Source organism: Saccopteryx leptura, chromosome 4, assembly GCF_036850995.1.
Source record: "Saccopteryx leptura isolate mSacLep1 chromosome 4, mSacLep1_pri_phased_curated, whole genome shotgun sequence".
Classification (NCBI taxonomy): domain Eukaryota; kingdom Metazoa; phylum Chordata; class Mammalia; order Chiroptera; family Emballonuridae; genus Saccopteryx; species Saccopteryx leptura.
The window spans coordinates 211,350,880-211,376,636 of NC_089506.1; the positions used below are offsets into that span (position 1 = coordinate 211,350,880).

Here is a 25,757-nt window from a genome sequence, read left to right on the forward strand (position 1 = left end):
ACCAGGCCCTCCTTTGGCATCACCAACCTCAGGCCTGCCCCCTCCCTTCCCACCGGGTAATGGAGCCCTGAGCCCCCAAGCTGTCACAGGTTGCAACTCCACAGCTGGTTTTGACTTGAGCATGTCAGTGATTTGGGCAGAATGCTGTGTGTGGCTGGGAAGAGAAGCCTCTCCCTTCACCGAGGCCTGGGAGCCGTGTCCCCAAGGGAAAGCCACTCACCAGGGCACTGGCAGGACAAGGACCTGTGCCTGTCTGACCCTTGTCCAAAATCTTGTGCTTCAGTTCCCGGCACTCCTGTTCCCTCAGCACCTGCCCCTCCCACCCTTCCCTTTCAGCAGCAGGTGGAGAGGTGGTGGCACCCACAGGGTTGGGAGAAAGCCCTGGGTGCTGCAGACTGGGTGGGTGACCCGAGAGCCAGACACAGGGCGGTCGGAAGCAGTTTCTTGTTGGGTGGCCCAGTTTCTGGCATGTCCAAGGCAGAAACCATCTTTGCAACTCACTTTTATTGTTTCTTTATAAACTTCCTCTCACATGGAGGAATATATTGTTATAGTCATTAGCTTATCTCTTTTTTTTTTTTTTACTCTATGCTAACAGCAGTGGAGCCAAGAGGAGGAAAAACATAAGCTACGATAGAAAGGCACTTAGAACCTGTTAAAATACTGATATCCTGGAATGTGCAACAACAAACCAACAACACGTACACCAGCCCTCTTGAGCCTGGTCTATCACTGAGTCACATGCTGAGCTAATGTCACCTTCCAGTGCCCCGTTCCTCTGCTCCCTGGGCTTGAGTCTCAAACCCTTTATTCCCCAACAGGGGACTTAGGCCTGAGGCCCTTCATGGGGCGGGTGCCTGGGTCCTGAATGGGGCCCGAAGAAAGGAGACCAGCTCCTTCCTGCTTTGCTCACAGCCCCTGCGAGAGGCAGAGCCAGCATTGCCGGGCCCTGTTAGGGCGGTCTGGGTCAGGGTGACCCCTCTGGGACAGAAGGGCAGTCCAGGAAAGGGGGGGGGGGTGTCAGCAGAGCCGCTCAGGGGAACAGCAAGGGGGTACTCTGGGACTACAGAGCTGCTAAGAACCCCACTGCTGCCCTGCAGCTCCCTTGTTTTCCCGCCAGGAAAAGGGCAGGCTTGCTCACTGAGGCCAGGGACAGGGCAGGCCTAGGAGCCACCGCTCCGGAAAGCTAGGCTAGAGCCTCCCAGACTGCACCTGGCCACCGCGGGGCACAGTGAGGGCTCAGGGGAGGGGAAGCACATGCTGCATCCCCAGAGACCGGTGAGAGAGCCCACTCCCCAGGGTCAAGCAGGGGGCATGTGGAGCACCAACACCCTTGGCTTATTCTGGGCCCTGGGAGGCGAGGGGAGAGGTGTGTGTGTGTGGGGAAGCCCCTCTAGGACAGGAGAAAAGCCAGAGGAAACAGCACGTCTCAAGTCCAGGCTCCTTCCAACAAACTCCCCCTCCCAGGTGGAGGGGCTGGGCCTCCCGCGGCCACTCGCCACTGCTCCACTGCCCTCCAAGCCCAGTGCCTCAGTCCACGCCCTCTGGAAACCTGTACCTAGCACTGCCCTGTAGCCCTCCCTAGCCTGTGTTGTGCTGGTACTGACTTGGCACCCTCAGAACAAGAGTTATGTCCCAACCTGGGGTCATCCCCGAGCCAGCCTCCTGCCGCCTACAGGTTTCTGCAGCCCCTGGTGCAGGGCGGATACTGCCCCAGGCCAGGCCCACCCCACCTGTTCCCTGAGCCAGGTGGGCCAGAGGTCTTGGCACCTCCCCTCCCCACACTCCAGGGGAGTGAAAGGTAGAGGGAGGAGGCCAGTGGTAAAGGGGCAGCTGAGTCAGCTGTCCCCTCACTTTGGAGAGCATCGTTCAACCCAGAGAAGGGGCTGACCCTGGGACAGTGCTGGCTGCTTGGACGGGTAGGTAGGTGGTGGGGGGGCAGAGGGGCAGTGGGTGGAGCAGGCCTCCCTCTCTGATCAGGAGGCACCTTGTCATAAGGAGAAGGTGGCTCTTCCTGTGGCTTTGTGGGGGCCAGCGTCTGTCTGGTTTGCCCTCTGAGGGGGTGGCTCAGAGGGAAAGGGGTCCAAGGGCCCCTAGAGCAGGGGCCTGGTGAGGCTAGGCAGGAGGGGAGGAGTAGAGCAACAGTCCCGGGGCTCCTCATCACAGCTCACCACATGAAGGGGTGCAGGAGCCCTGGGTCAGCAGAAGGCAGATGCCACCCCACCTGCCCCCACTGCTAGGATGTGGCTGGCAAGTAGACAAGGAAGGGAAGGAGGGTGACCTGCCCAGATTGGCCACTAGACAAGGGAGGCACCAGGGTGGAGAACAGGGCAGGGACACTGAGGGCTAGAGGTAAGCAAGGCCTCAGCACCCAGAAACTCAGGTCTCTCTGGCCACTGGGAGCCTGGGACACCAGCGATGACCTAGCACCATCCTTACCGCCCAGCTTGTCTGGGGTGGGGCTGCCAAGGGGATACAGCCAACCAGGCTCCGGGGGCAGGAGGACATTATTGCTATTTCGCAGAATAGTTTCCGTTCGTCAGGGCAGGGCCAGGAGCTTCAGGTAGCTGTCCCTGGGGTGGGTTCAGTTCACCACAGCTGGTTTGAGCAGCACAGAGCCCGGTGGGATGACCACCCAGCCAGGGGTCAGTGCTTCTGGGCTGCTGGCTGCCGAATTGATGCCTGTGGACAGGTCCAGCACGGTGCCTGGCAGCAGGGGCAGTCCTTCAGGGCTGGGCCGGGCGCGGCCACTCTCAGTCCTCTCTAGGGGGGTCTTGTGGCCCTCCAGGCCCAGGGCCCTGGCTGGCACTGCCCCACGCCCTTTCTCCCCCTCGGCCTTGCTCCCTGTGGTGCCAGCCAGGAGGGAAACCACAGGCAGGCCTAGTCCACCAGCCCCGAAAGGTGAGGGCAGCAGCGGGCTCTTGGCCAGATTGAGGGGCAGGACAGGGCCTGGTAGCCCATGGCCCATGCCCGCCCTACTCCCACCACCCCCACCACTGCCACAGGCCAGGGCACTGAGGTCAAGGGGGCCGGGGGGCAGGGGCAGGGGCAGGCCGGGCAGGCCAGGGCCTCCAAAGAGGGCAGCCGGGTTGGGGATGATGATCTGGGCCCCACTGACGTAGGGGCTGCCGTCGGGGGCAGGCAGTGGCGGTTTGGGGGGCGGGCGCAGTTGTAGGAGCTCTTGCTGCTCATGGGACACGAAGTGGCCGTGGGCCTTGATGTGCTTGCGCAGTGAGCTGGGGTCCGTGTAGCGCTTGTGGCAGCCGGGCATCTTGCAGTAGTAGGGCTTGTCCACATAGTGGGTTCGAGTGTGCTTGAAGCGGTCACTTGAGTTGGAGTAGCGCTTGTTGCAGCCTTCATACGGGCACACGTAGGGCTTCTCACCTGTGGGAGGGGCTGGTGTGAGGGGTCTTTCAGCCCAGCATCCTGCCCTTACCCACCAGCTACTTGGCAGCACCCAGACCCCTCATCCCAGACCAAGATCTCCTTGAAAATACAGACGGGGCCCTGGCCGGTTGGCTCAGCGGTAGAGCGTCGGCCTGGCGTGCGGGGAACCCGGGTTCGATTCCCGGCCAGGGCACACAGGAGAAGTGCCCATTTGCTTCTCCACCCCCCCTCCTTCCTCTCTCTCTCTCTCTCTTCCCCTCCCTCATGCAGGAGTCTGTCTGACTGTCTCTCCCCGTTTCCAGCTTCAGAAAAATACAAAAAAAAAAAAAAAGAAAAGAAAGAAAATACAGACGGTCCCATTTGCAGCTCAGTGGCCTCAGCACCTGGCATGAGATCTAACCCCAGGTGGGGGCAGCAGAGCACAGCCACTAAGAAGCCAGCCGGTCATCCCCAGAACCCCTGGGAACTGACTGTGCCCTTGGCCTTAGTACTACGGCTCAAATTGCACGGCAACCAGGCGGACCGGTCGACGTAATTATAGACTTCCTTAAAGCCCCTACTAGGGGCAGGCCGACAGTGAGCATTGCATGGATGCTGACTGCCCATTATGTTGCAAACCTTACTCAGCAGAATGGCTCCAGATCCACTAACCACCTGCTCCTGCGCTGACTAGGATGGAGCCGCTTGAGAATGGGGGCCTCTCAAGTGTGGCTAGTCCAAACTGAGATGCACTGGGATTCTGCAGACTCCATGTGAAATGAAGAATTTCAAAGTCTTATGGATATACATTTTAAATTTGAAATGGTAACACCTTCAATTTATTGGGTTCAAGAAAATGTATGATTACAGTTCATTTCACCTGTTTCTTTGTACTTCAATGCGGCAATTAGGAAATTTAAAAGCAGTTGTGTGGCTCTGTGGGCCAGTGCTGGCCCTACTGTGTGCTGGGGTATGGTGAAAGCGAAACAGATACCCTGGCCACAGACCCTGGTGGCATCAGGCAGTCTCACAAACGTCACGCCGAGGGTGGAGGGACCTGTCTGTGCTCCCGTACACTGGGGGTCTGAGCCACAGGAGAGGCTTCTCCCCGCAGGTGGCGCTCAGAGGGACCAGTCCACAGCGGGACGCGTCCCTCATCTCTCCGATGCCTGCGGATGGCCGGGCACTCCACCGCGGCCCTCCAGCTGCACTGCTCACCTGTGTGTGACCGGTTGTGGATCTTCAGGTTCTCCAGGCGGGAGAAGCTCTTGCTACAGGTGGGGCAGCGGTGCGGCTTCTCGTTGGTGTGTGTGCGGATATGGATGAGCATCTTGTACCTGCTCCAGGGAGGGCACAGAGCACGGCTCAGCTCGCTGGACACCCGGGCCCCCTCCCGCCCGCCCTCCCGCTGGCTCTCGCCCTCCCTCACCTGGCGTTGAAGCCCCGGCCGTGACGGGCGCAGCCTTCCCAGTGGCAGCAGTACCCCGCATCCTTCTCGGGTTTGACGTGGTAGTCGTTGACGTGATCCACCAAATCTTGCAGGAGCTCGAAGAGCTGGTTACACTGTGGGGCCGGGGAGGGTTCTGAGCCCATGTGGGGCCACCTGCCCCAGGTCCTTCCCCACTCTTCCTGGCCCCCACTCACCTTGGCCCAGCGACAAACCAGCTGCTTAGGCAGGGGGAGCTCTGGCGAGAGGCACTTGTCCTTGGCGGGGGTGAGGAAGGAGGAAGCAGGTAGGTGCAGGGCCCCCCCGGAGCCCAGAGGCAGGAAGAATTGGAAGGAGCTGGGGACGCTGTCCAGATAGCGCAGCGGCTGGAAATCCTGGGAGGAGAGGGCGAGGGGCAGAGCTGGTCAGTGCCCTGCGGGGCCAGCAGGCCCAGACTCCGTCTGTGGGTTGTGTCCCCCCAGTGTTATGTCCTAGTCCTAACCCTCGGTGCCTGTGCGTGTGACCTTAATTGAAAATAAGGTCTTTGCAGATGTGATAAATTTAGGAGGGTGGTCTACATAGGGTGGCCCTAAATCCAGTAACCAGTTTTCATAAAAGAAAGGAGATTGGGACACAGACACACACAGAGAGAAAGAGGCCATGTGACAACAGGCAAAGATTGGAGTGATGTAGTTACAAGGCAAGAATGCATTCTTTTCTAGAGCCTTCAGAAAAATCAACTCTGTCGACACCTTGATTTCGGACTTCAGCTTCCAGAAGAGTGAAAATAAAACATTTCTATTGTTTTAAGCCACGCAATTTGGGGTTCTGTTACAGTAGCCCCAGGAAACTAATACACCTTCTGTCTCCAGAACCCACATCCTCTCCTTACCGGGGCAGTGGGGACTGTGGACAGGTCACCGTTGCCTTGGCGCTCAGGGGACAGCGAGCTGCTGCCATTGGGAGAGTCCAGCCCTGATGATGGTGACAAGCTGAGGTCTACCAGAGGGGCCGCTGAAAAGCGTCCCTCCACCTTCTCGGGGAACTTAGGGTTCAGCAGGAAGCCTGAAAGAGAGGCACAATTCAGGAGTGCTAAGCTAGGAGTCCTGATGGCCCAGCCCTCTGACCTCTGAATCCTAATTCATGACCCTGGAAGTGGACCCCAGCCATGCCACACCCCCTAACCACCCCAGGACCTCAGGTGATCTCAGGTGAACAGATCTGAGCAACAGCCTGTCCAACTGACAGATGTGACCTCTGCCATCATGGGAACTTGGCCATCAGTTGACATGAGAAGTGGCAAGTTCCCATTTTACAGATAGAATGACCTAGTACACGTAACTGACTAGGAGCCTGAAGCCAGGGCCCCAGCTTCCCATCACATTGGCAGGCCCCTTCTGCCTTAGTGATCCCTTCTATAAAATGGGAGGTCTGGACTGGGCTACTTCTAAAGCCTTCCAGCTCAGAGTGGCAGATCTGGTTTTCAGGTGCACTAGAGGGAGAGGAGAGTACCTGGGCCCTGAGCATCCTGAGAAACACTTGCTGGGCCGGGACCCCAATCGCAACTGACCAGGCCAGCTGCCCACACTGCCTCAAAGCCCAGGAGTTGGGTCTCAGGGCCTTTTGTTATTACATGTAAAGCCTGCTCCCCCTTATCAGCCACTCCAAATCTCCCCAGAGGCCTCAATTTAAATCCTGGCTCTGGGCCCTGGCTGGTTGGCTCAGTGGTAGAGCGTCGGCCTGGCGTGCAGGAGTCCCAGGTTCGATTCCCGGCCAGGGCACACAGGAGAAGCGCCCATCTGCTTCTCCACCCCTCCCCCTCTCCTTCCTCTCTATCTCTCTCTTCCCCTCCCGCAGCCAAGGCTCCATTGGAGCAAAGTTGGCCCAGGCACTGAGGATGGCTCTGTGGCCTCTGCCTCAGGCGCTAGAATGGCTCTGGTTGCAACAGAGCGACGCCCCAGATGGGCAGAGCATTGCCCCCTGGTGGGCGTGCCGGGTGGATCCCGGTTAGGCGCATGCGGAAGTCTATCTGACTGCCTCCCCATTTCCAACTTCAGAAAAATTAAAAAAAAAAAAAAAAGCCTGGCTCTGCTGTTCCAGCTTTGTAAATGGACAGGTCATTTCCCTCCTCCTGGGGACCAACCCCAAAAATAAATGACTGGAAGGATGAATGGCCAGAGTGTGGGAGCACCCTAAGCCAGAAGCTGTGAAGGGCTGCAGCCATGTCCTGGTGAACACACCTTGGACAAGATGCTACCACGGCTCCATCTGGGCCTGGGACCTGTTGCCCTGCCCCAGTGTCGTACCTGAGGGTGGGGAGCCCGGGGAGCCCGGGGTGGGGCTGTCGTCCACCACACCAAGCTCCCTGTGTAAAGCTCGGTGCCGGACGACACTCAGCGTCCTCTCCCGCTTTTCTCTCGCCGCACGGAGCTTGGTGATGCTCAGCTTCAGGTCGAGCGGCTCGTCCAAGGAGTGCATAGTGATGGGGGGCTGGGGCTGGTGGCAGGTAGTGGGGAACTCCCAAGCTGGGTCTCAGGCAAGAACCTAGGGGAGGACAGGAGCTGTGCTGTGACACTGCGACCCCAGGCCCTCCTTAGGCGGCACTCATTACAGCCAACGGGGGAGGTAGGCAGTGCGTGTCTAGCAGTGTGAAGGCTGCCTCCCCAAGTGAGGAGACCCTCTGAGTGGCCTGGTGAAGTGTATCATGAAGACAGCCAACCACCTACTCAGAGCTTCGATGTCCACTTCCCACAAGCTTTTCTGGGAGGCAAAGCTCAAAGAGTCCGTTTGCCGTGACACTGAGTTTTAGAAACCCTGACTAAGGTCACAGAGCTAGGAAGTGGTAGAACTACCAGATTCAAGGCCAGATCTCCCTGGAAATAACCAGCCAAGTCTGAAAGGTCATTTCTGACTGAGTGGCAAGTCATGCCTGGTTTGAGCCAAAAGACCCAAAACCAGGCCAGAGGAGCTATAACTGTTCTCGTGGCCATTAGTAGTCCTCAGCTACTGACTGCCCAGCGCCCACTGTGCTGGGCCCCATAGGAATCTGTGGTCATCTGAGGACACAAGGCTGATAGCTTGCTAGGCAAAGCCGAGCAAAGCCTGACCCCAAGGTGCAGGGGTGCAGACAGGTGGCCTTGCCTCTCAGGTAAGGTCAGGAGAAGAGGAGGTGCCCTTAGAAATGGGGAGCCAGAGGGCTCTGCGCAACCACCAGGGGGCAGCTGGGGGCTGTGGCCCAGCCAGGCCAGCCAGGGGCAGGGCTGGAGGAAATTGGAGCAGCTCCAGCTCAGGTGGTTAGTAAAATATATGCATATGTCATTTTCTATTGGTGATGATATTATATTATTATGAGTTCTTATGCTGGAATTTTCACCATTTTCTTAGAATGTCTCAATGCTGTAGTTTTCTTCATATAAAAATGACCCAAGCGCCTGACCAGGCAGTGGCGCAGTGGATAGAGCATTGGACTGGGATGCGGAGGACCCAGGTTCAAGACCCCAGGGTCGCCAGCTTGAGCACAGGCTCATCTGGTTTGAGCAAAGCTCACCAGTTTGAGCCCAAGGTCGCTGGCTCGAGCAAGGGGTCACTCCGTCTGCTGTAGTCCCACGGTCAAGGCACATATGAGAAAGCAATCAATGAACAACTAAGGTGTCGCAATGAAAAACTGATGATTGATGCTTCTCATCTCTCTCCATTCCTGTCTGTCTGTCCCTATCTATCCCACTCTCTGACTCTCTCTCTGTCCCTATAAAAAAGAAAAAAAGACCCAAGAGCAAGGTTAACTCTTCATTTCAATTTCAAACTTTTCTTACTGTAGCAATCTTTTCACGTTGGAGGGTCAGTCACACCGTTTCCTTGCATTTGTCCACTGCACCACCACAGGTCAGGCTGTTTCCTTGCATTTGTTAATTGAGAGGATTATATCCCGAACATCAATCTACTAAACAGGCCAACATTGAGTTACACCCTTCCATTCACCAAATCCAGGTTTTCACAATTTAATAACATCCCTAGGACGCCCTGCCAGGTAGCTCAGTTGATTATAGCATCATCCCACTATACCAAGATTGCAGGTTCAATCCCTGGTCAAGGCACATACAGGAATCAACCAATGAATGCTTAAGTATAACAACAAATAGATGTTTCTCTATCTCTCTAAATCAATCAATAAATTAAAAACAAAATAAGAATACCCCCACTTGACAGGCAGTGGTGCGGTGGATAGAGCGTCGGGCTGGGATGTGGAGGACCCAGGTTCGAGACCCCGAGGTTGCCAGCTTGAGCGCGGGCTCATCTGGCTTGAGCAAGGCTCACCAGCTTGGACCCAAGGTTGCTGGCTCGAGCAAGGGATTACTCGGTCTGCTGTAGCTCCACAGTCAAGTCACATATGAGAAAGCAATCAATGAGCAACTAAGGTGTCACAACAAAAAACTGATGATTGATACTTCTCATCTCTCTCCGTTCCTGTCTGTCTGTCCCTATCTATCCCTCTCTCTGTCTCTGTAAAAAAAAAAGAAAAAAAGAATATCCCCATAACCACCACTTGGTAAAAGACTTTGTTTCACTGGACTGGTGTGTCTCCTTGGGTGCCAGTGTTGACCAGATACATAGAGAGATGTCTGGAGCTCTCTCCACGAAACAGGACATAGGAGGACAGCCCCTATGCCCCACTCATGTTTCCTCCAGGTCAAGCCCCTCAGCAACTTTATTTATTTAACATATTTTTACTTTTTTTAACTTACTGATTTTAGAGAGATAGGAAGGGGGAGAGAGAGACAGAGAGAAACAATGATCTGTTCTTGTATGTGCCCTGACTGGGGATTGAACAAGCAACCTTTGGGTAGGACAACGCTCTAACTAACTCAGCTATATGGCCAGAGCCTGTAACACAGTGGTTCTCAAAGTGCATGCCAGGGTGCACTGGTACGCCCTAGAAGATTTCCAGGTGTGTTCTATGGCAGTGGTCTCCAACCCCCGGGGCACGGACTGGTACCAGTCCGAGGGCCATTTGGTACCGGTCCGCAGAAAAAGAATAACTTACATTATTTCCGTTTTATTTATATTTAAGTCTAAACAATGTTTTATTTTTTTTTAATTACCAGATTCCCTCTGTTACATCCCTCTAAGACTCACTCTTGACGCTTGTCTCGGTCACATGATACATTTATCTGTCCCACGCTAAAGGCCAGTCTGTGAAAATATTTTCTGACATTAAACCGGTCTGTGGCCCAAAAAAGGTTGGGGACCACTGCTCTATGGTATTCCAGAGAAATATGTGCCTGTTGGGGACCAAAAAACCAACAGGGTTTTTGGAGTTTAGATTTTTGGGGGACAGAGGTGTGGGGTATTGGCTATAAGCTGACAGTCTGCCCAAACCCCCACCTCACTTGCCTGATTAGGTTGCAAAAGGCTGTTAAGCTGTGGTGCTGGATTGTTTACACTACCCCCATGTTCCCGAAAAGGCTGGAGGCAAGTTTCTTCTAGCCTTTGGTGTAAAGTTAAGATTATAGGTATGTGGGGTTTTCTGCACTCAACACAATTAAGAGTAAAAAGAGAGGAATTCTTCAATGAATTGATGAGGAAATGAGAGTTTGCCTTTCAAATATATGCCCAAACATTGAAGAAATTGCTAGGACACATCAGGCTCATGTTTCTCAGAAACACAAGAATGAAAAAACAACACATTCACCCCGGGACCTGCTGAATTTACTAATTTTACTAAGAATGTATATATATATATATATATATATATATATATATATATATATATATATATAAGATAACTTTTTTGTCGTTATTTTATTTTTGAACCCCTCTTTTTTACGAATTCTAAAAAGCTTAACTCAAAAAATGTAACATAAAAATATTTTTTAACGTCAGAATAAATTTAATTTTGTATTTATTTTGTTTACTTACCATAAAAGCACGCTTGGACTTTATTTTTTTAATATTTGACTTAATTATTAAAACATATTTCTCAGAAATCTGTATATAGTGCGCCTACAATTATTTGTAAAATTTTAAATGCACCCCAACTTCAAAAAGTTTGAGAACCACTGCTTTAACATATCGATAGATGTATAATTTTTTTCTAAGGTGAAAGGAAGGCAAGATAATGAGGCAGACTCCCACATGCGCCCCTCCTGGGACCCACCTAGCAACCCCATTATGGGCTGATGCTCTAGTACCAAGCTATTTTTAGCACCAGAGGTTGACACTCCAGTGGAGCTGTCCTCAGGGCCACTCTCAAACCAATCTAGCCACTGGCTGTGGGAGGGGCAGAGGGAGAGAAAGGGGAAAGGGAACTGGGAAGAAGCAGATGGTTGTTTTTCCTGTGTGCCCTGACTGGGAACTGAACCCAGAACATCCATATGCCAGACTGACGTTCTATCCACTGAGCCAGATATATCTTTTAACTTTATTGATTGATTTTAGAGAGGCAGAAACACTAATCTGTTCCTGTATGTGCCCTGACCGGGGATTGAACCTGCAACCTTCGCATATTGGAATGATGCTCTACAAACAGCTATCTGGTCAGTGCCGCCCCTCAGCAACTTTAAACAGTCTTGGTTCATGTGTATCCCTGAACAAGCTCCACTTTTGCCAAGACCCTCCAAGCACACAAGAAATAAGGTGGTCCCCTCCCTCATTTAGGACCCTCAGCCTAAGGTCCCACCAGCAGCACGTGGCTTACATCAGTCTGAGCCTAAGGAGGGGACTACATTATCAGAGCACAGTTGGCTGCACTTGGCCACGGGACCCAAGTCTGTGATTTTACCTGTCCCTGTTAAACTCTATCAGGTGAGAGTCAGCAGATCTGTTTGGATTTGCACCCCAGGCCGTGCATGGGCCAAGAGCTCCCAGCGATGCAAGGGGGGCTGGGGCCAGGCTGCCACCCTGTCTTGGAGCTCCAGATCCAAGCGGGCAGGTGAGTGGATGACAGTGATGGAGAGACCTGGGCCCCCTCCACTGTCCTCCTGGCTGGGGGAGGGGCAGCCCTCTGCCTGACCCACCCCCCAGTTACCTCTGTCTGTCTGTGCGTCTGCTTGTCCCTCCACCTGTTTATTTTTAGACACAGGCCCCTTCCAACCTCCCTGAAGCTCCTCTGTGCTAGGAGCCTGGAAGGAGAGGAAGGAAGTAAATATTTATGCTGATTAAGAATTCAGGAGCCAGGAAGGGCTGGTGGCCTGGTCCTTGGCTGGCCTAGGGCCACAAAACTCCCCAGCCACCACCCCCCACCCCCAACCCAACCTTCCAGAGAAGGGGACCATGAAAGCAGAATAGTTTGGAACTGAGAATTCAAAGTGACACTGACTCTCATTGGTGTCAATGCCCAAGTGACATTCTTTGGCACCTGCCCCACTACCCTCCCCCAGGCCAGAGGGGGAAAGGGGAGCCCTGGGCCCTGGGTCACCTGGTTCTGAAGACCTGAAGGAGATACTACCTCAATCCAGAACAAGGGAGGGCCCCTACGAGAAACCTGTTTCCCTGGGTGGGGCTGGGCACAGGGGAGGGGGGATTCCAGCACCCTACCCCCTAGAGTTCCCCCCACTTCCGGCCCTTGGGTTCTGCCCAGGGGTCCATTCTGATGGAAACCAGAGCTGAGCCTAGAGGCCCAGCCTCCCCATTCCTGGGAAAGGGGGGAGGAGCCACCCCCAAGGCCCTCAGCTCCCAGCACCCCCACCTCCAGGCTGGCCTCACCCCGATTTCCCTCCCAATGGTGGCCCCACTCCAAGGGGAAAACACCTGTGACCCCACTCCTTGGCCAACCTCAGTGTCCTCTTTCACCCCCCTAACCCCCATCCCCCAGGCAGAGGCCAGTCCTGGGCTCAGGCTCTGCTCTTTGTTCCTAGGCGGGTGAAGGGGGGTGGGTGAGAGCCAGAGTTATGCTGTCTGGAGGCCAAGAGGACAACTGGGCCTGGAACCCTGGGACTGGAGCTGGGATAACCCCCAGAGGCCAGCCAGCCATCACCCGATTTAGACGGTGGAGAACTATTTTGCTCTGAGGGTGCAGGTAAGTTTCTTCACCGGTGGTGGGGCCTGCAATAGGTGGGGGCCACAAGTCTCCTACAGCCCAGTGCGGGCACCAGCAGGCACCCCTTGGGTGCAGCGGGGAGTCCCTTCCCCCAGGAACCAGGCTATGGAATGCCTGGTTCAGTTCAGGCTGGCTGGCTCCGAGGGGACACAACTTGGCCCTGCTGGTGCCGGGTTGTGAGGCTCCTGGTGGGTGGGATGCTAGGCTGGGAGGCCGCTGAGGTGGTCGTACTGCTGGGTACAGAGCTGGGGATCCAGCTATGAAAGGAACTAATTAGAGTGGAGGGAGGGGAGGGCAAGGCGGTGCAGGGGACCACCGAGGTGGCGGGGGTGGGGCGGGGGTCACCTGGGGGTGGGCTCTGCTGGCCCTCACACTGCACCCCGCCCCACTGCACCCTCCCTGCCGCCGGGGCCAAGACAATGGCTGCTATTGTATGCTGCCTGTGGCCAGCAACCGGCCCCCAGCTGCAGGGCCCACCAAGTACCCCCCCTCACCCACCCTTGGCCTGGCCTACCTGGCAACGCCCCCCACCCCACAAGCAAACAAGCACCATGCAGGCTGACACATGGGCAACTGAGCCCCCCAAAAGGCAGTCTCCGCCAGGGCCCTATGGCTGGGGTGGATGGCACACAGAAAGGGGGGTCGACATCCACTAAACACCTACTGTTCATGAACTGTGTGTCCATGAATCCTCTGAACTCTGAAACCCCTGTTGTGAGTAGATGTATCACTTCCCCTGTTGTACAGATGGAGAAACTAAGGCTTGAGGTCACCAGGCTAACAGGAGCAGGCTGGAATCTCCTCTAGATAAAGTCCCGCCTTCCCTGCTTGGGGGAGGACAGCAAGCTGGCCCTCAGCCTGGACGGTACCTGTGTGGGTGGAGGGGAGCTCCACACACCCACCCTGAGAAGCACTCGGGGTCTCCTTAGCAGAAGCACGGAGGGTGGGGCCCTGTCAGGTGGGGGCTTTCCCTGCCCACCCCACCATAGCACAGAGCCAGCTGCCTGACCACCGGTGCAGCAGTGTTGTCAAGGGCAACATGAATGACACCTCTTAATCCCAGAGTAGCCCTGAACTACCCTGTGGTCAGCTATGGCTCGTCCAGTTTAGGACTTAGGGACAAGGGCCCAAGATACAACTCTCAAAAACATATGTGGCTTTTGTGATAGAGACTGAAAAGGAGCAAGTCCCTGGCCTCCCCTATGTTCCACGGTGCCCCCATGCCTGGTGACTGGGACCATCACTGTCAACACACTGTTCTTACAAATGTGGAAACTGAGGCCCAGAGAGGGAGACCACTGCCCCAGGTTCACAGTGGGCAGCAAGCCCAGGACTAAAGCCACGGGTGAATATTAATAGGATAACAGTACCAACAGCCTGTTGTTAATAATCAGGGAATGTGCTAGCACTTGTTACGGCAGATGCTCTTTCATCCCCGTTTTACAGATGCAAAAACTGAAGCTCAAGGAGATCAAACAACCTGTCTAGGGTCACACAGTCTGTCTGTGGCAGAGCTGGGTTTCAAGGCAGGTGACTCCAAAAGCTGTGTTCAACATTAGCCTCTCTTGTGCCCGGGGACTTGGGGAGCGGCCGCCGAAGGGCACCCACTTCCTACGCAGAGCTTTGCTGGAGCTCGGTACAGAGCCCAGGAGGGGCGGCAGGCAGTGGGTGGGCGCTGCAGAGGCTGGCTGGGGGGTGGCCACAGGGAGGCTTGGAGAACTGTAGGCAGATCTGCTGCCAAAGCAAAGGGCCCACAGCCCTGCATTCCTGGGAACCACTGCAGCTCCACCCTGCTCTAAGAGCTCCGCCCTCCACGGCAGCCAAGCAGCAGGGCTAGGGGCAGGGGCAGGCCTCTTCTCCCGGCCCCCCTTCCAGACCAGGCAGCAGGGCACACGGAGGGCTCTAAGTATGGGGTAGACCACCTGGGTCTCCAACACGGCTCTGCCGCTTCCTGCCCACGGGTCTCCAACATGGTTCTGCCCGCTTCCTGCCCACGGGACTTACTGCAAGTCACCTCAGGGTCCTCATCTCTAAAATGGGATGATAATGATAGTAATAAGCCATTCCCATTGGGTTTGGGGAGAAACCAATGCAACAATGCACATCCAATGATTACTTATTGTTTCCCACTCTCCGCAATATTCAGAACCTAGAACAGTACCAGGTGCATAGTAGGTACTTCATCAACCATGTGGGGTTGTGTTTTTTTGTGTTTTGGTTTTTTTTAAATGAGAGGAGGGGAGACAGACAGACTACTGTGTGCGCCTGACAGGATCCACCCAGCAACCCCTGTCTGGGACCAGTGCTGGAACCAATCGAGCCACTGGCTGCAAGAGAGGAAGAGAGAAGGGGGAGAGGGAGGGGAAGAGATGCAGATGGTCACTTCTCATGTGTGCCCTGACTGGGATTGAACACAGAATGACTGCATGCTGGGCCGACGCTCTATCCACTGAGTAAACCAGCCAGGGCCATGGTGTTTTTCTTTTTTAGAGAGAGACAGAGGGAGAGAGAGGAACAGAGAGATGAGAAGCATCAACTCATTGTTGCAGTACTTTAGTTGTTCATTTGCCTCTCATACATGCCTTGATGGGGGGCCATGGGGGCTCCAGCTGAGCCAGTGACTCCTTGCTCAAGCCAGCAACCTTGGGCTTCAAGCCAGTGACTTTTGGGCTCAAGTCAGCAATCATGGGATCATGTTGATGATACCACGCTCAAGCCAGCAACCTTGGGGTTTTGAACCTGGGACCTCAGCATCCCAGGTCGACGCTCTATCCACTGTGCCTCCAGCAGTCAGGCATAAACTTGTTGAATGAACTATTACCACTGCTAAGTTCTCCTTGGCAGTCTAGAGCTATAAGGACAGCTGAGCGGGGGGGACTGGTCCTCCCCCCTGTACCCACAGATACTATATAGTCTTACATCCATCTGGGCTTCGGTTTAGAGTGTAACTAAACAACTGTGTGCCCCTCAGAGAGCCTCAGGCCTCTGTTGTCCCGTGGAATGACCACGGCTACCATAGTCACCTTCCAGAGCCTGACTGCATCAAAGAAAGAACACCAGGAGGCCCTGGAGAGGTTCTGAGCAGCTCTGGAAGAAGCAGGCCTCCTCCCAGGATGAAGGGGCGGGGCTTATCCTGAGGCCTCTGCCCAGCAGGTCCCAGGAGAGGGGCCAGCACAGGCAGCACTTCCTGGAAGAGTATAGGGTTCACCTTCCCTGGGAACCTCTTGCTCCAAAGACAGGCCCCACCCCCATCATAAGATGGGTGCTCAGCCAGCACCCTGGGCCTTCCCAGATCCTGTGGGAGGGCAGACCTGGGCCCTGGGGGGCGTGCAAGCACCCCCAGCTGACCCAGCCAGGGCTAAGCTCTCTGCTCTAGGTTTATGAGGGTCTCGGGAAAGGCCCCAGCTGGCCAGCACCCAAGACTATGCTACGCAGAGCCAGGCTACCTGGTTCCAGTCCTCTGTGCCCCCGTCCCTGGCTGTGGGGGTCTTAGATGGGACCCTATCACCCACTCTGAGCCTTGGTTTCCTTGACCAGAACAGGCACCACAATAAGAGGCCGGCTCACCAGGCACAGTGGGGATTCAGGGCATCCAGCAGGACTTGCCTGGCCAGGTGCCTGGCACACCGGAGGTGCCAGCAGCTGGTAGCCCTGAGGATTCTTGTTCCTGGCCCCAGGCTGGGGTGCCCCACACAGTAACGTGGCCTGCCAAAGTCTCCCGGAGAGTTCAGGCAGCACTGACGCTGGAAGGCATGCGGCTGCCCCCCCACACCAGCACCAGCTTCGCAGATGAACTTCCTTCCCCACCACCAGCAGGGTGACACCAAGCTGGGGGCTGTGCTTCACACAGATGTGTGCAGCCATCAGCTGCGGGACCCAGCCTGGCACCGAGTCTCCCCGGGACCTGGTGGCTCTAGGGCCCTCGTGCAGCCCCCACCCCTTGCCGCCTGCCCGCCTGCAGCCACCTTTGCACAACTATGTCTGGTATTTTCCTGTCTGCCCAGCTTGGGGGGAGGTGGTATGCGGGGCTGTGAGCACTGCCTGCACCTGGGCCTCAGCCAGTGGGGAGCCGCCAAGCAGCCCCCACGCCAGCCCGCCCACCAACCCACCCACCGGCCAGCGGGTTGGGAGGGAAGGGCTGGGCCCAGGCTGCCCAAATCCCTGGGAGGGGCCCGCGCTGGGTAGCCGGAGAGGACACACACCCAGCCAGGCCTGGACACAGGCAGCACAGCCACTCTCAGTGGGCAGCAGGGCTGGGCCCTCCTCCAGGGCTCTCTGGGGCCAGCAAAGGCTGGTCAGTGTGCCACAGGACATGGACAGGCACCCACAGCACCCCCAGACATACAGGCACATGCATATGTGTCACACCTGTGCACATACCTACACGGGACTCACAGGACATGGCAGGCAATCAAAGTCAGAGTCTGGAACCCAGAACCCAGAACCCAGCAGTCTTAGCTTATGGTGGGGAGCCGGGATGAGGCCTTTGACACCCCCTCATCGCCACAAGACAGGCACCAGGCCTACTGAACAGCAGCACCTGCCAAGTCCCAGCGGGAGGGGAGGCAGGCAAGGGAGGCTCTGGACTTTGGCCTTTCCTTCCCAGCCTCATTTACCCCATCCTGCAGTCATGCATTCCAACGCCAGGCCCTCCACTCAGTTCTGGGAGGGGGGGCAGAGATGAGTGAGAATGAAGGACACCAACTTCAGAGGGGGAGCCACTGGCAACAGAGAAATCGTGTTAGGGGTGAGCTGCTTCTGCTGAGTGGGGGTGCAGATCCAAGTCAGCCACAGGGACATGGGGTGAAGCAAGAGGGTGAAGCAAGAGGGTCCTAACAAGTTCTGCAGGCTGTACTGGCCAGCCTGCCTCCCGCTCACCATCTCCATTCATCCTCACCACCCTGCCAATTAGGTGCAATTCTCCCCATCTTCCAGATGAGGACACCGAGGCTCGGGGTAGTCAGGCATCTGCCAAGGTCACAGAGCTTTAAGTAGCCAATTGGGATTCACCTCCAGGTCCAAAGCCCTCCCTCTTTCTAGGCTCAATGCTACAGAGACCTGGGGGTATGGCCCCAACTAACCCACAGCGAAGCTGTCTGTCATGCGGCAGAAGAGGAGGCCCAAGGGGGAGGCTGGGCCAAGACTTGGGAGCACTCGGGAGCCACGGAATGTTCTGCACAGAAAGTGCCACATCCTTTCAGCCCAGACTCTCCTCTGCAACACTTCTTTCTCAAGATTCCCTGCCTCCCAAGAGCCTGGGGCTCACCTCTTAGGTGCCAGCTCCTGCTTTATTCCTTTCCAGGCCCCCAGAATCTCCTCCAGCTGTCACTCCCCAATACGCCCTCCTTTAGCAAGTCTTCCCTGATTCAGCCTCTTGCAGCTGTACATGAGCTGTTCTTCCAGGAGCCTGAGAGCTGAGCAGGGCACCTGGCACTGTTTCTACACGCTGAGGGCAGCATCTCTAGTCTTGCAACAAACAGCCCAGTGCTGCCTGCTACTCACCTTGGGTCCAGGTCCTCACTAATATATCACTAATGTCACCAGCACATGAGCATGCCCTGCGTGCCCAGTCCTGCACACAGTCACATTCACTGCCCCCAACCTTCAGCCCCTGGTTTTCACCCCCGCACTGGGCATTCAGAACCTCTTTCCAAGGAGGGAGACCCAGGGCAGACAGGGATATCTCTGGGGCCCCAGGCAGCTCTGAGTCTTCTGGGGGTGTTGAAAAGAAGGCCTCGAACAGACCACCACCCGCTCTCCCACAGCCCTCACACAGCCCACTCCTCTCACCAGCATGACCTGGCAGCGATACAAAGTGCTGGGGTCAGGACCACAAACCGGGCCTCCCCCAGCGTGATGAAAGGAGGGAGCTGGCTTAGAGCAGGGCTGGAGCTCAAGCTTCCCGACCACGTCCCTAACAGCACCACTGCCCTTTACTTTTCCCGGGGACGTGGCCCTGAGTGAATGTTGGCTGAGTGACTGCATCTATCTGTGGTACCACCAGCCAGGTGAGATAGGCAGGTCTGGAGGGACTTAAAGCCCAAAGAAGGCAGTGGCCTGCCCAAGGTCAAGGAGAGACAGGGCCTGCGCCCTGACACAGATGCTTCCTCCTCCCCATCCAGGGCTAGGGACCTAGCAGAGGATAGGGTGGGGCTGCCAGATGCGCCCTGATCAGTTGGGACAACCAGAAGGGCCCAGTTCCCCCAGCCACATCTCCTGCCGCTCCTACAGAGCAATGGCGGAGCCTACCCTAGGACAGCTGGACGGGCAGGGACTCTACGCCATGCCCTTCTTATCAGCCGCCCCACCCTCCTCTGCTTGTCCACTCCAGGCAGCAAAGCAAGTCCAGAAGCTGGGGGCAGCCTCCAAACCCAAAAGGAAACAGCATGCCGTGCCAGGCCTGCTTCGGGCTCTTGGGACCCAGGGTCCACAGGACCACACAGGGTGACTACTAGGGATCCTGAGGTAGTTCTGGGCGCTTGACCTGGAGGAGCATGGGGCTGAAAGGCAGACAGCCAGCAGTACTGGGGTGGAGGGACTTTAGAACAGACAGAACAATGGAGAGCCCCACAACCGTGGGGGAGGAGGACATCAGAGCTGGGGTCAGTCAGCCTGGAAGGGTTGGAGTGGGGTTAGGGGGCTCTGGATGTAAGGAGGAAGTGTCCCCAGAAGAGAAATGGCTAAGGCAGGCTAGGACTTCCCAGCCAGACCCAAGTGGACTTGGGAATAGGAGAGGGAGGCTTTTTCCAGACACAGCTGTCCCCCATGTCACGCCCAAGCAGTGGATGGGGGGGCAGGGGTGGAGCTGGGGGGATTCCCAGGCTGAACTGACGTTTCAGGGGTCAGGGCCAGACAGCTCTAGGCTCTAGGCCCCTCTTTCCCTTCCTGACCCTAAGTGGCCCTGGGAAAACCTCTCAAACCTCTGAGCCTCCGTTTTCCTCCACCAGTGCCTACAGGCAGCCTCCTTGCCCCCAGGGCCCCAGTGGGGTGCCAGCCTGTGAGCACACTGTGCAAATGGTGGCAACCCTCTACCAGCTGGCAGGACTGTTTTCCTGGGGCACCCAGGGCTGACTCACGCAGCACAGCAATCGCCTGGGGCCCCCTTTTGCCATGATTGGAGGAGGGGGCCAAAAGCTGGGTCTGAGTCCTCACCCCAGGCAGTCATCTGCCAAGGTGGGAGTTCATGTGCACACGTCACATACTTGAACGTCAGGTCCTCCCTGTGGCAAGTACCACCTGGCTTCTTAGGCAGTGCAGGCAAAGGGCCTGAGGAGACAGGCCCCAGGCAACCCCTCAGTCCCGGCCTAGAAGATCCTCAGTCCCTTCCTATTCCCCACCGGGGGCATCTGGAACAGACCGGAAGCTCCCCTCCCCCCATTAGAATCACTTCTCACACAATATGGTGCACAGAGATGTGCTATAGACTCAAGCCCCTGAAACCTATATAATAACTAATGTCACCCTAATAAATTCAACAACAAAAAGAATCAAACCCCTCCCAGCCTAGCCAGCAATTAATCAGAACCCTCCAACCTATCTGGGAGGGGGCACGGGAGGCCAGAGCTCCCCTAGTCAAGATGCCTAGAGCCAGGCCCTCCATGCTACCCAGCCTCAGGGAGCTGGGAGAAATATCCCAGCTAGGACAGTCAGATCTCTGGGGCGCCACAGGGACCAGATATATGGAAGCTCCCAGAGCTCCCCTGGAAAGATCGCAGAGCTAGAAGGGAAAAAAGGGCCAGGCCTTGCCTCTCCCCTAAACAGGTCTGGAGCGGAGGCCAGAGGGTCAGAGCAGGGAAAAGATGGATGCTTGGGGCCTGGTGTGCACAGCTGCTGGGGCCAGCTCAGGGTCCCTCAGGAGCAGGGTCCCTTCTCATCCCAGGCTGGGGAACTGGCCATCAGACGCCACCACCCCAGCCATAGCAGACCCCAGGGAACAAGGGCCTCCCGATGCCACTGGCCCTTTTCCATCCTGAGCTTCAGTTTCTTCATTTGTCTATTAGGGATGGATGAATGGATTTCTCTCACAGGATTAAGGTAGCAATTTCAAGTGACAAATAATTGAAAAGCCTTGTTGATTTTTTCAGAGAGTTGTTACTGGGCATTCCACCCATGCTGCTCTCTCCCTGAGCCACTTCACCCCCCACCCCCTCCCTGGGGACCTAAGATGGCATTTTTATTAGTTGCAGAGACAGCAGAGGTTTAGGGAGCTACATAGGAGCATCAAACAGTTGCCCCAACCCTGGCTGACCATCAAGCACTAGCGGTCCTGGTGGACAATGGGAGTCTCTCCTTGGCCACACCTGAATTAGAATTCTCCAGGGTGAGGCTGAGGTATCCACCTGGGAAATTCTGGGCAGATGTGTCCCAAAAGCCTTGAAGGAACTGTGGTCCCTCATACCCAGAGCTGGCAGCAGGCTGGGGCAAGGTGTCCTGGCATTCTCACAGAGGCAAACCTTCAGACACATGTCTGGGCCTCAGCCTCTCCTAGGACCCTTTCACGGGCCTTGGATGGGGCAGCAACTCTGGTGGGGCTGGTGAGGGGGAATCCACCCGGAGAGCCCCTCACCAGCCAGTGATGCTCCACCTCTGAGAAGGGTGCTTGTCTGGGTTAAGGGAGGATCACCCAGTGCCCTCCAGGGGTCACCCTTCTGGCCTTAGCCATCTATGTGAGATATATATACAATGACAATAATAACCCTGAATAGATTCCACCTAGCTCAGGCCTCTCCACTATAACCCAAATTTCCCACTTGGGTAAGGGGCCTCTTCAGCTTGTTTCCCCGGGACACAGGAACCTGGGAGGCATCCCCCACTGGAGAGGAGGGGGAAGCAGCAGTCTTCCCTGCCCCACCCCATCCTACCCACCCCGCCTCTGGCATCAGGGGCACCCCCCCCCCCAAACACCTCCCACATCCCACATCTGGTCACCCTGTCACAGCTTCCACCACCCTCGCTCATCCTGGGATTCCCCCAAACTCTGCCCATCACCCATCCCAGCCCCCCTGCCTAAGTGGGAAACTGGGATTCCAGGCCAGTCTTGGTAGATGGAAACCCACATGGGAAAATATCAAGAAAACACATTCTTCCTTCTACACCGCAGCTCAGACCCTGGGAGGATTATGTGGCAGAAGACACTCCCACCACCCAGGGCCAGGGCCAAGGCCAGGCCAGGGAAGGGAAGGGGGAGTGCGGTAGAGAAAAGTGGTGGCCCCATGGTGGGCCTGAGAGGGATCTGGGCCTCCTTACAGGCCCCTGGTGAGGCCCTGGCCAGCTTTGTCTCGTTCAGGTCAGTTCACCTCTCACCCTTCATGGGCACTCCCAGTGAGGCGGCCAGGGAAGCCCAGGCAGGAGAAGACATGGCTGTGGCTACTCACTTGCAGCTGGGCTTTTTAGAAACAACAAAAGCTTGGGGGGGGGGGGGGGAATGCGGTTCACACGATTGTTTAAAATGAGGTTTTTGGATGTCTGTGGCATCCAGTTATTCATACTGGCTCCACCCACGGACAATTGAGAGTTAGCTTTTGTTGGCCTTACCTCCCTCTCAACACCCCCCCTCCAAGTCTTCTCATGGACTCTGGAGCTCAGGAAGTTCACCTTGTCTGACCCCTTGGTTTGACAGATGAGGAAACTGAGGCCCAGAAAGGGGAGGAGCCTGGCTCAACGACTCCTGGGAGTTGGTGGCTCAGCCAGGGCTCAATTCCAGTTAGTCAGACTCCTAGGTGGGGGCTTTTCCTACTCAGCCTCCAGGCTGTGGCCCAGTTACAGTGTATCCCCCAAAGCCACTGACCCTAAAGTGGTGGTGCCTAGAAGTGGGGTGACTCACTGTCTGGCTTCCTGGGGCACCCTTCCCCATCAGTGAGGGAGGGACTGGCAGGTGTCCCTATGTAGAGAGCCAGGAGGGAGACCCCCCCCCCCAGGAGGCCTGCGCCAGGGTCACTCAGGGGCCGAAGAGCCCCAGCTGGAGGGATTTAACACTGAAGGTTAAAGGTCACAGACAGGGAATGGTGGGCAGGCATGGGGGGTCAGAGGGTCAGTACTAATGGCAGCTCCGGAAAAGAGGGGGAGGAGAAGAGGCTGAGGAAAACAGGGCTGCTTCCAAGGGATCCCCAACCCCCATAAATGGTGCCCCAAACCCCTGGCATTGCTTCCTGCTTGGTGGCTATAGACAGGGCCAAGTAAGCTCGGGGTAGGCTGTGAAATGGGGCGGGCTGAAGCTCAGAAGGGGATGTCCTGAAAAGGACCCTCAGGTGCGGCCCCTTCTCCAGGACAGGACAGGCCAGCTGGGAGGCCCAGCTGTGGCCCAGAGGGGAGAGGGAGGAAAGAGGGAAGGCGAGGAGGTCAAGGGGAGGGACGTATGTGCTGGGCTGTAACAGCTGTGGCACTGTGGCCCCTGGCATGGGGCTGGGGGAGGGCTGGGCAGGTGGGCCGACTTAAGGAGCTGGTGTCCCCTCTCCTGAGCCTGGGGGCTGAGAGAGGCCCTGGGGGACACGCTGGGGAGTAGTCTTCCCTAGCTGCCTGTTAAGCTCCACCTTCCCTCCAGGATGCCAGGGCCAGGCATGTAGGACCCTCAGGATGGCTGCCTCCCACGACCGCAGCTCAGGCCCTGTCTCTAGCCCAGACCGAGAACCACGGGAGCCCAAGCCTTGGCCAGGTCTGGGGCTGCCTGGCTGCCCCTTCAGTGTCAAGCATTCCCTTCAGAGCCAAGATCCTGGGTTGAGATGGCTGGGGGCCCAGGGCTCCTCCCAGGATCCCTTCCCGCTTCCCAGGCCCCAGGGCAGGGCCGGGTAGCTCCCTGCAACCATAGCTGCCCTGGGCAGCCAGGCCAGGCAGGCCCTCCTGGACAGGCGACAGGCGGCATGCTGCCCTGCTGTGGCCTGAGTACCCGGCTGGCAGGGCAGCATGCCAAGGCCTCCAGGTGCCAGCCTGGATTCCAGCCCCATCCCAGGGGACAGGGGGGGAAGCAAGGCACAGGCATTTCCCTCCTTCCAGATGCACCTGCCTCAGCCCCTCCAGACCTTTCCTAGGCTGGTTGGGTACCCCTACCCTCCCTACTCTTCCTCCACTTGCACCCAGACAGCAGGGGAGGAACAAGTGCTGGACAGGACTCTATTCCCAGTCCAAACGCAGCAGCTCCCCGGTCCTGAACCTCAGGAACGCCTCCCTCCTTTGCTCAAGGAAGGGCCGGGTCTAACCAGGGGCAGCAGTGGGGGAGACTTTCAGGGACAAGGGAGGAGACACCTTTCAAACCTCGTTTTAGAAACAGCCCGATCGCAGCCGTGGGAAGGGATGGCTCCCCAGCAGCCCCAGGCAACTTCTTGCCCAGGCTCCGAGGGGCCCCCTCTCACCCCGCAGCGCGCCCCCACTGCGGCCGCCCAACTTCCCCGCCGAAGTTTGATCCCGCCCCGGGCCCGGCCGCGGCTCGGCCCGGCCTCGGAACGGAGAGAGGGTAGGAGGGGGGAAAGACTGAGAGACGGAGGAACGGGACCGGGGGGCCGGGGAGCCGGGGAGCCGGCGAGGGAGGGAGCGCGCAAGCCAGCGAGCGAGGGAGCGAGCGCAGGGGCCCCGGCGAGGGCTCACAATGGCCCGGGGCGAGGCACGGACACGGTAGGGGGAGGCGACCCTCGAGCCCCGCAGCCCCCGCGCGACAGACCAGTCCCCCCGCCCGGTCCCCGTCTCCAAGACGTGACGCCCAGAGGTTTCCTACCTCGGCGGCGGGGGCGGTCGGGCTCCCGGCTGCGGGCTCCGGCGGTCGGGGGGCGGTAGGGGTGAGCGGGGGAGGGGCCGGGGCGGGCGGGGGCCGGGGCGCGAGGCTCACGGGGCGCGGGCTCCCCTGGCACGGCCGCCCGGCACCCGGCCGCTCCGCCACATCTGCAGCTCCGGCGGGGAAGGTGGCCGCGGCGGCCGGGCCGGGCCGGGATGTCTTACAGAGGGAGGGAGGAGGGCGGAGGGAGGCGGAGGGAGGCGGCGGGAGGAGGGACCCGCGGGCTGCGGAGGAGGGGGAGGAGGAGGGGCGCGGGGGGCGGCCGCCCTCCCTCCGCCCTCCACTGCTGCTTCGCTCCAGCCCTCCCAGCAAACCCCTCTCGCCGCCGCGGCCCCAGGCCCGGGGCGCCAGCTGCCAGGCGGGGCGTGAGCGTCTGGGGGAGGGGGCGGCCGCTCGCCGGCGCTGGGCCGGGGGAGGGGAGGACGGCGGGCAGCGAGGCGGCGGGGAGCGGGCGCCCGGAGGGAGGGTAGGGGCGCGGGGCCGCAGCCGGGCAGTTCGCGTCCTGCTCAGCCCCATCCTTGGATCCCCCACCCCCTCGGGCCCCGCCCCCAGTCCGAGGGCAGCGCTAGGACACGGCCTGGAGGTGGCCCGGGGCTGGCGAGGGGAGGAGGGACGTCCCGCCCTCGGGGAAGCCCGGGGAGGGGGCGGGCTCGCAGTGGACTGAGGGAAGACGTGCGGGCCTAGAGGATAAGCCCCGAAAACCTGGAAGATGAAGGAGGGGGCGGGGCCCATCGCCTCCCTCCCGCGGGGTCACCTTGGGCAGGCCCCCCGCAGTCCCGCGTGGCGGGGAGCGCGGCAAGAATGCCTCTCTACCCGCCCTGATTTCTCCGCCCAGCCCTATTCCAGGAACGCGCGGGCAGCTCCCGATTCGGGGCAGTGGAGTCCGCGGTTCGAGGCCCGGCTCAGCGCCTCTCGTCCGACGCTGGGTTGGTTCCCCCGCCTTTCCCTCGGCCTCAGTTTCTCTCACAGTAGAATAAAGACCAGGTCCGGCCCGGAGCAGTCCGGGCTTCCGCTCGGCACCGGTCTTGGTCCCAGCTTTTGGGGCAACCTGCGTCCTCAAGCTGATGCGCCGCGGGGTCTTTGATTGCACCTGACCACTCAGCGCCCAGCGCAGTGCGGGTTAGAAAATAGAATGAGTGGATAGACGTGAGTGAGAAAGCCCGTAACCT

At 57.7% G+C, this 25,757-nt stretch overlaps 1 protein-coding gene across 1 annotated transcript; it reads right to left on the reverse strand.

Moving 5' to 3' along the window:
• Positions 1-562: 562 nt before the first annotated feature.
• On the reverse strand, positions 563-25,029 carry GLIS2 (GLIS family zinc finger 2). The gene is made up of 7 exons (XM_066382726.1): positions 24,532-25,029; positions 7,099-7,336; positions 5,685-5,857; positions 5,011-5,187; positions 4,796-4,929; positions 4,585-4,703; positions 563-3,384 (listed from the first exon to the last, which is right to left on the reverse strand). Exons 2-7 carry the CDS (start codon positions 7,268-7,270, stop codon positions 2,585-2,587), a joined length of 1,575 nt encoding a protein of 524 aa, XP_066238823.1. The 5' UTR covers positions 7,271-7,336; positions 24,532-25,029; the 3' UTR covers positions 563-2,584.
• Positions 25,030-25,757: the final 728 nt, after the last annotated feature.

Bases quoted from the DNA above. Each gene is read 5' to 3' on its own strand.
- GLIS2 (XM_066382726.1), bottom strand. From the start codon at position 7,270: ATGCACTCCTTGGACGAGCCGCTCGACCTGAAGCTGAGCATCACCAAG. The intron at 4,930-5,010 runs GTGAGTGGGGGC...CCGGCCCCACAG, and splicing joins TGGTTTGTCGCTGGGCCAAG to TGTAACCAGCTCTTCGAGCT. The intron at 4,704-4,795 runs GTGAGGGAGGGC...TCCCTGGAGCAG, and splicing joins GGCCGGGGCTTCAACGCCAG to GTACAAGATGCTCATCCATA.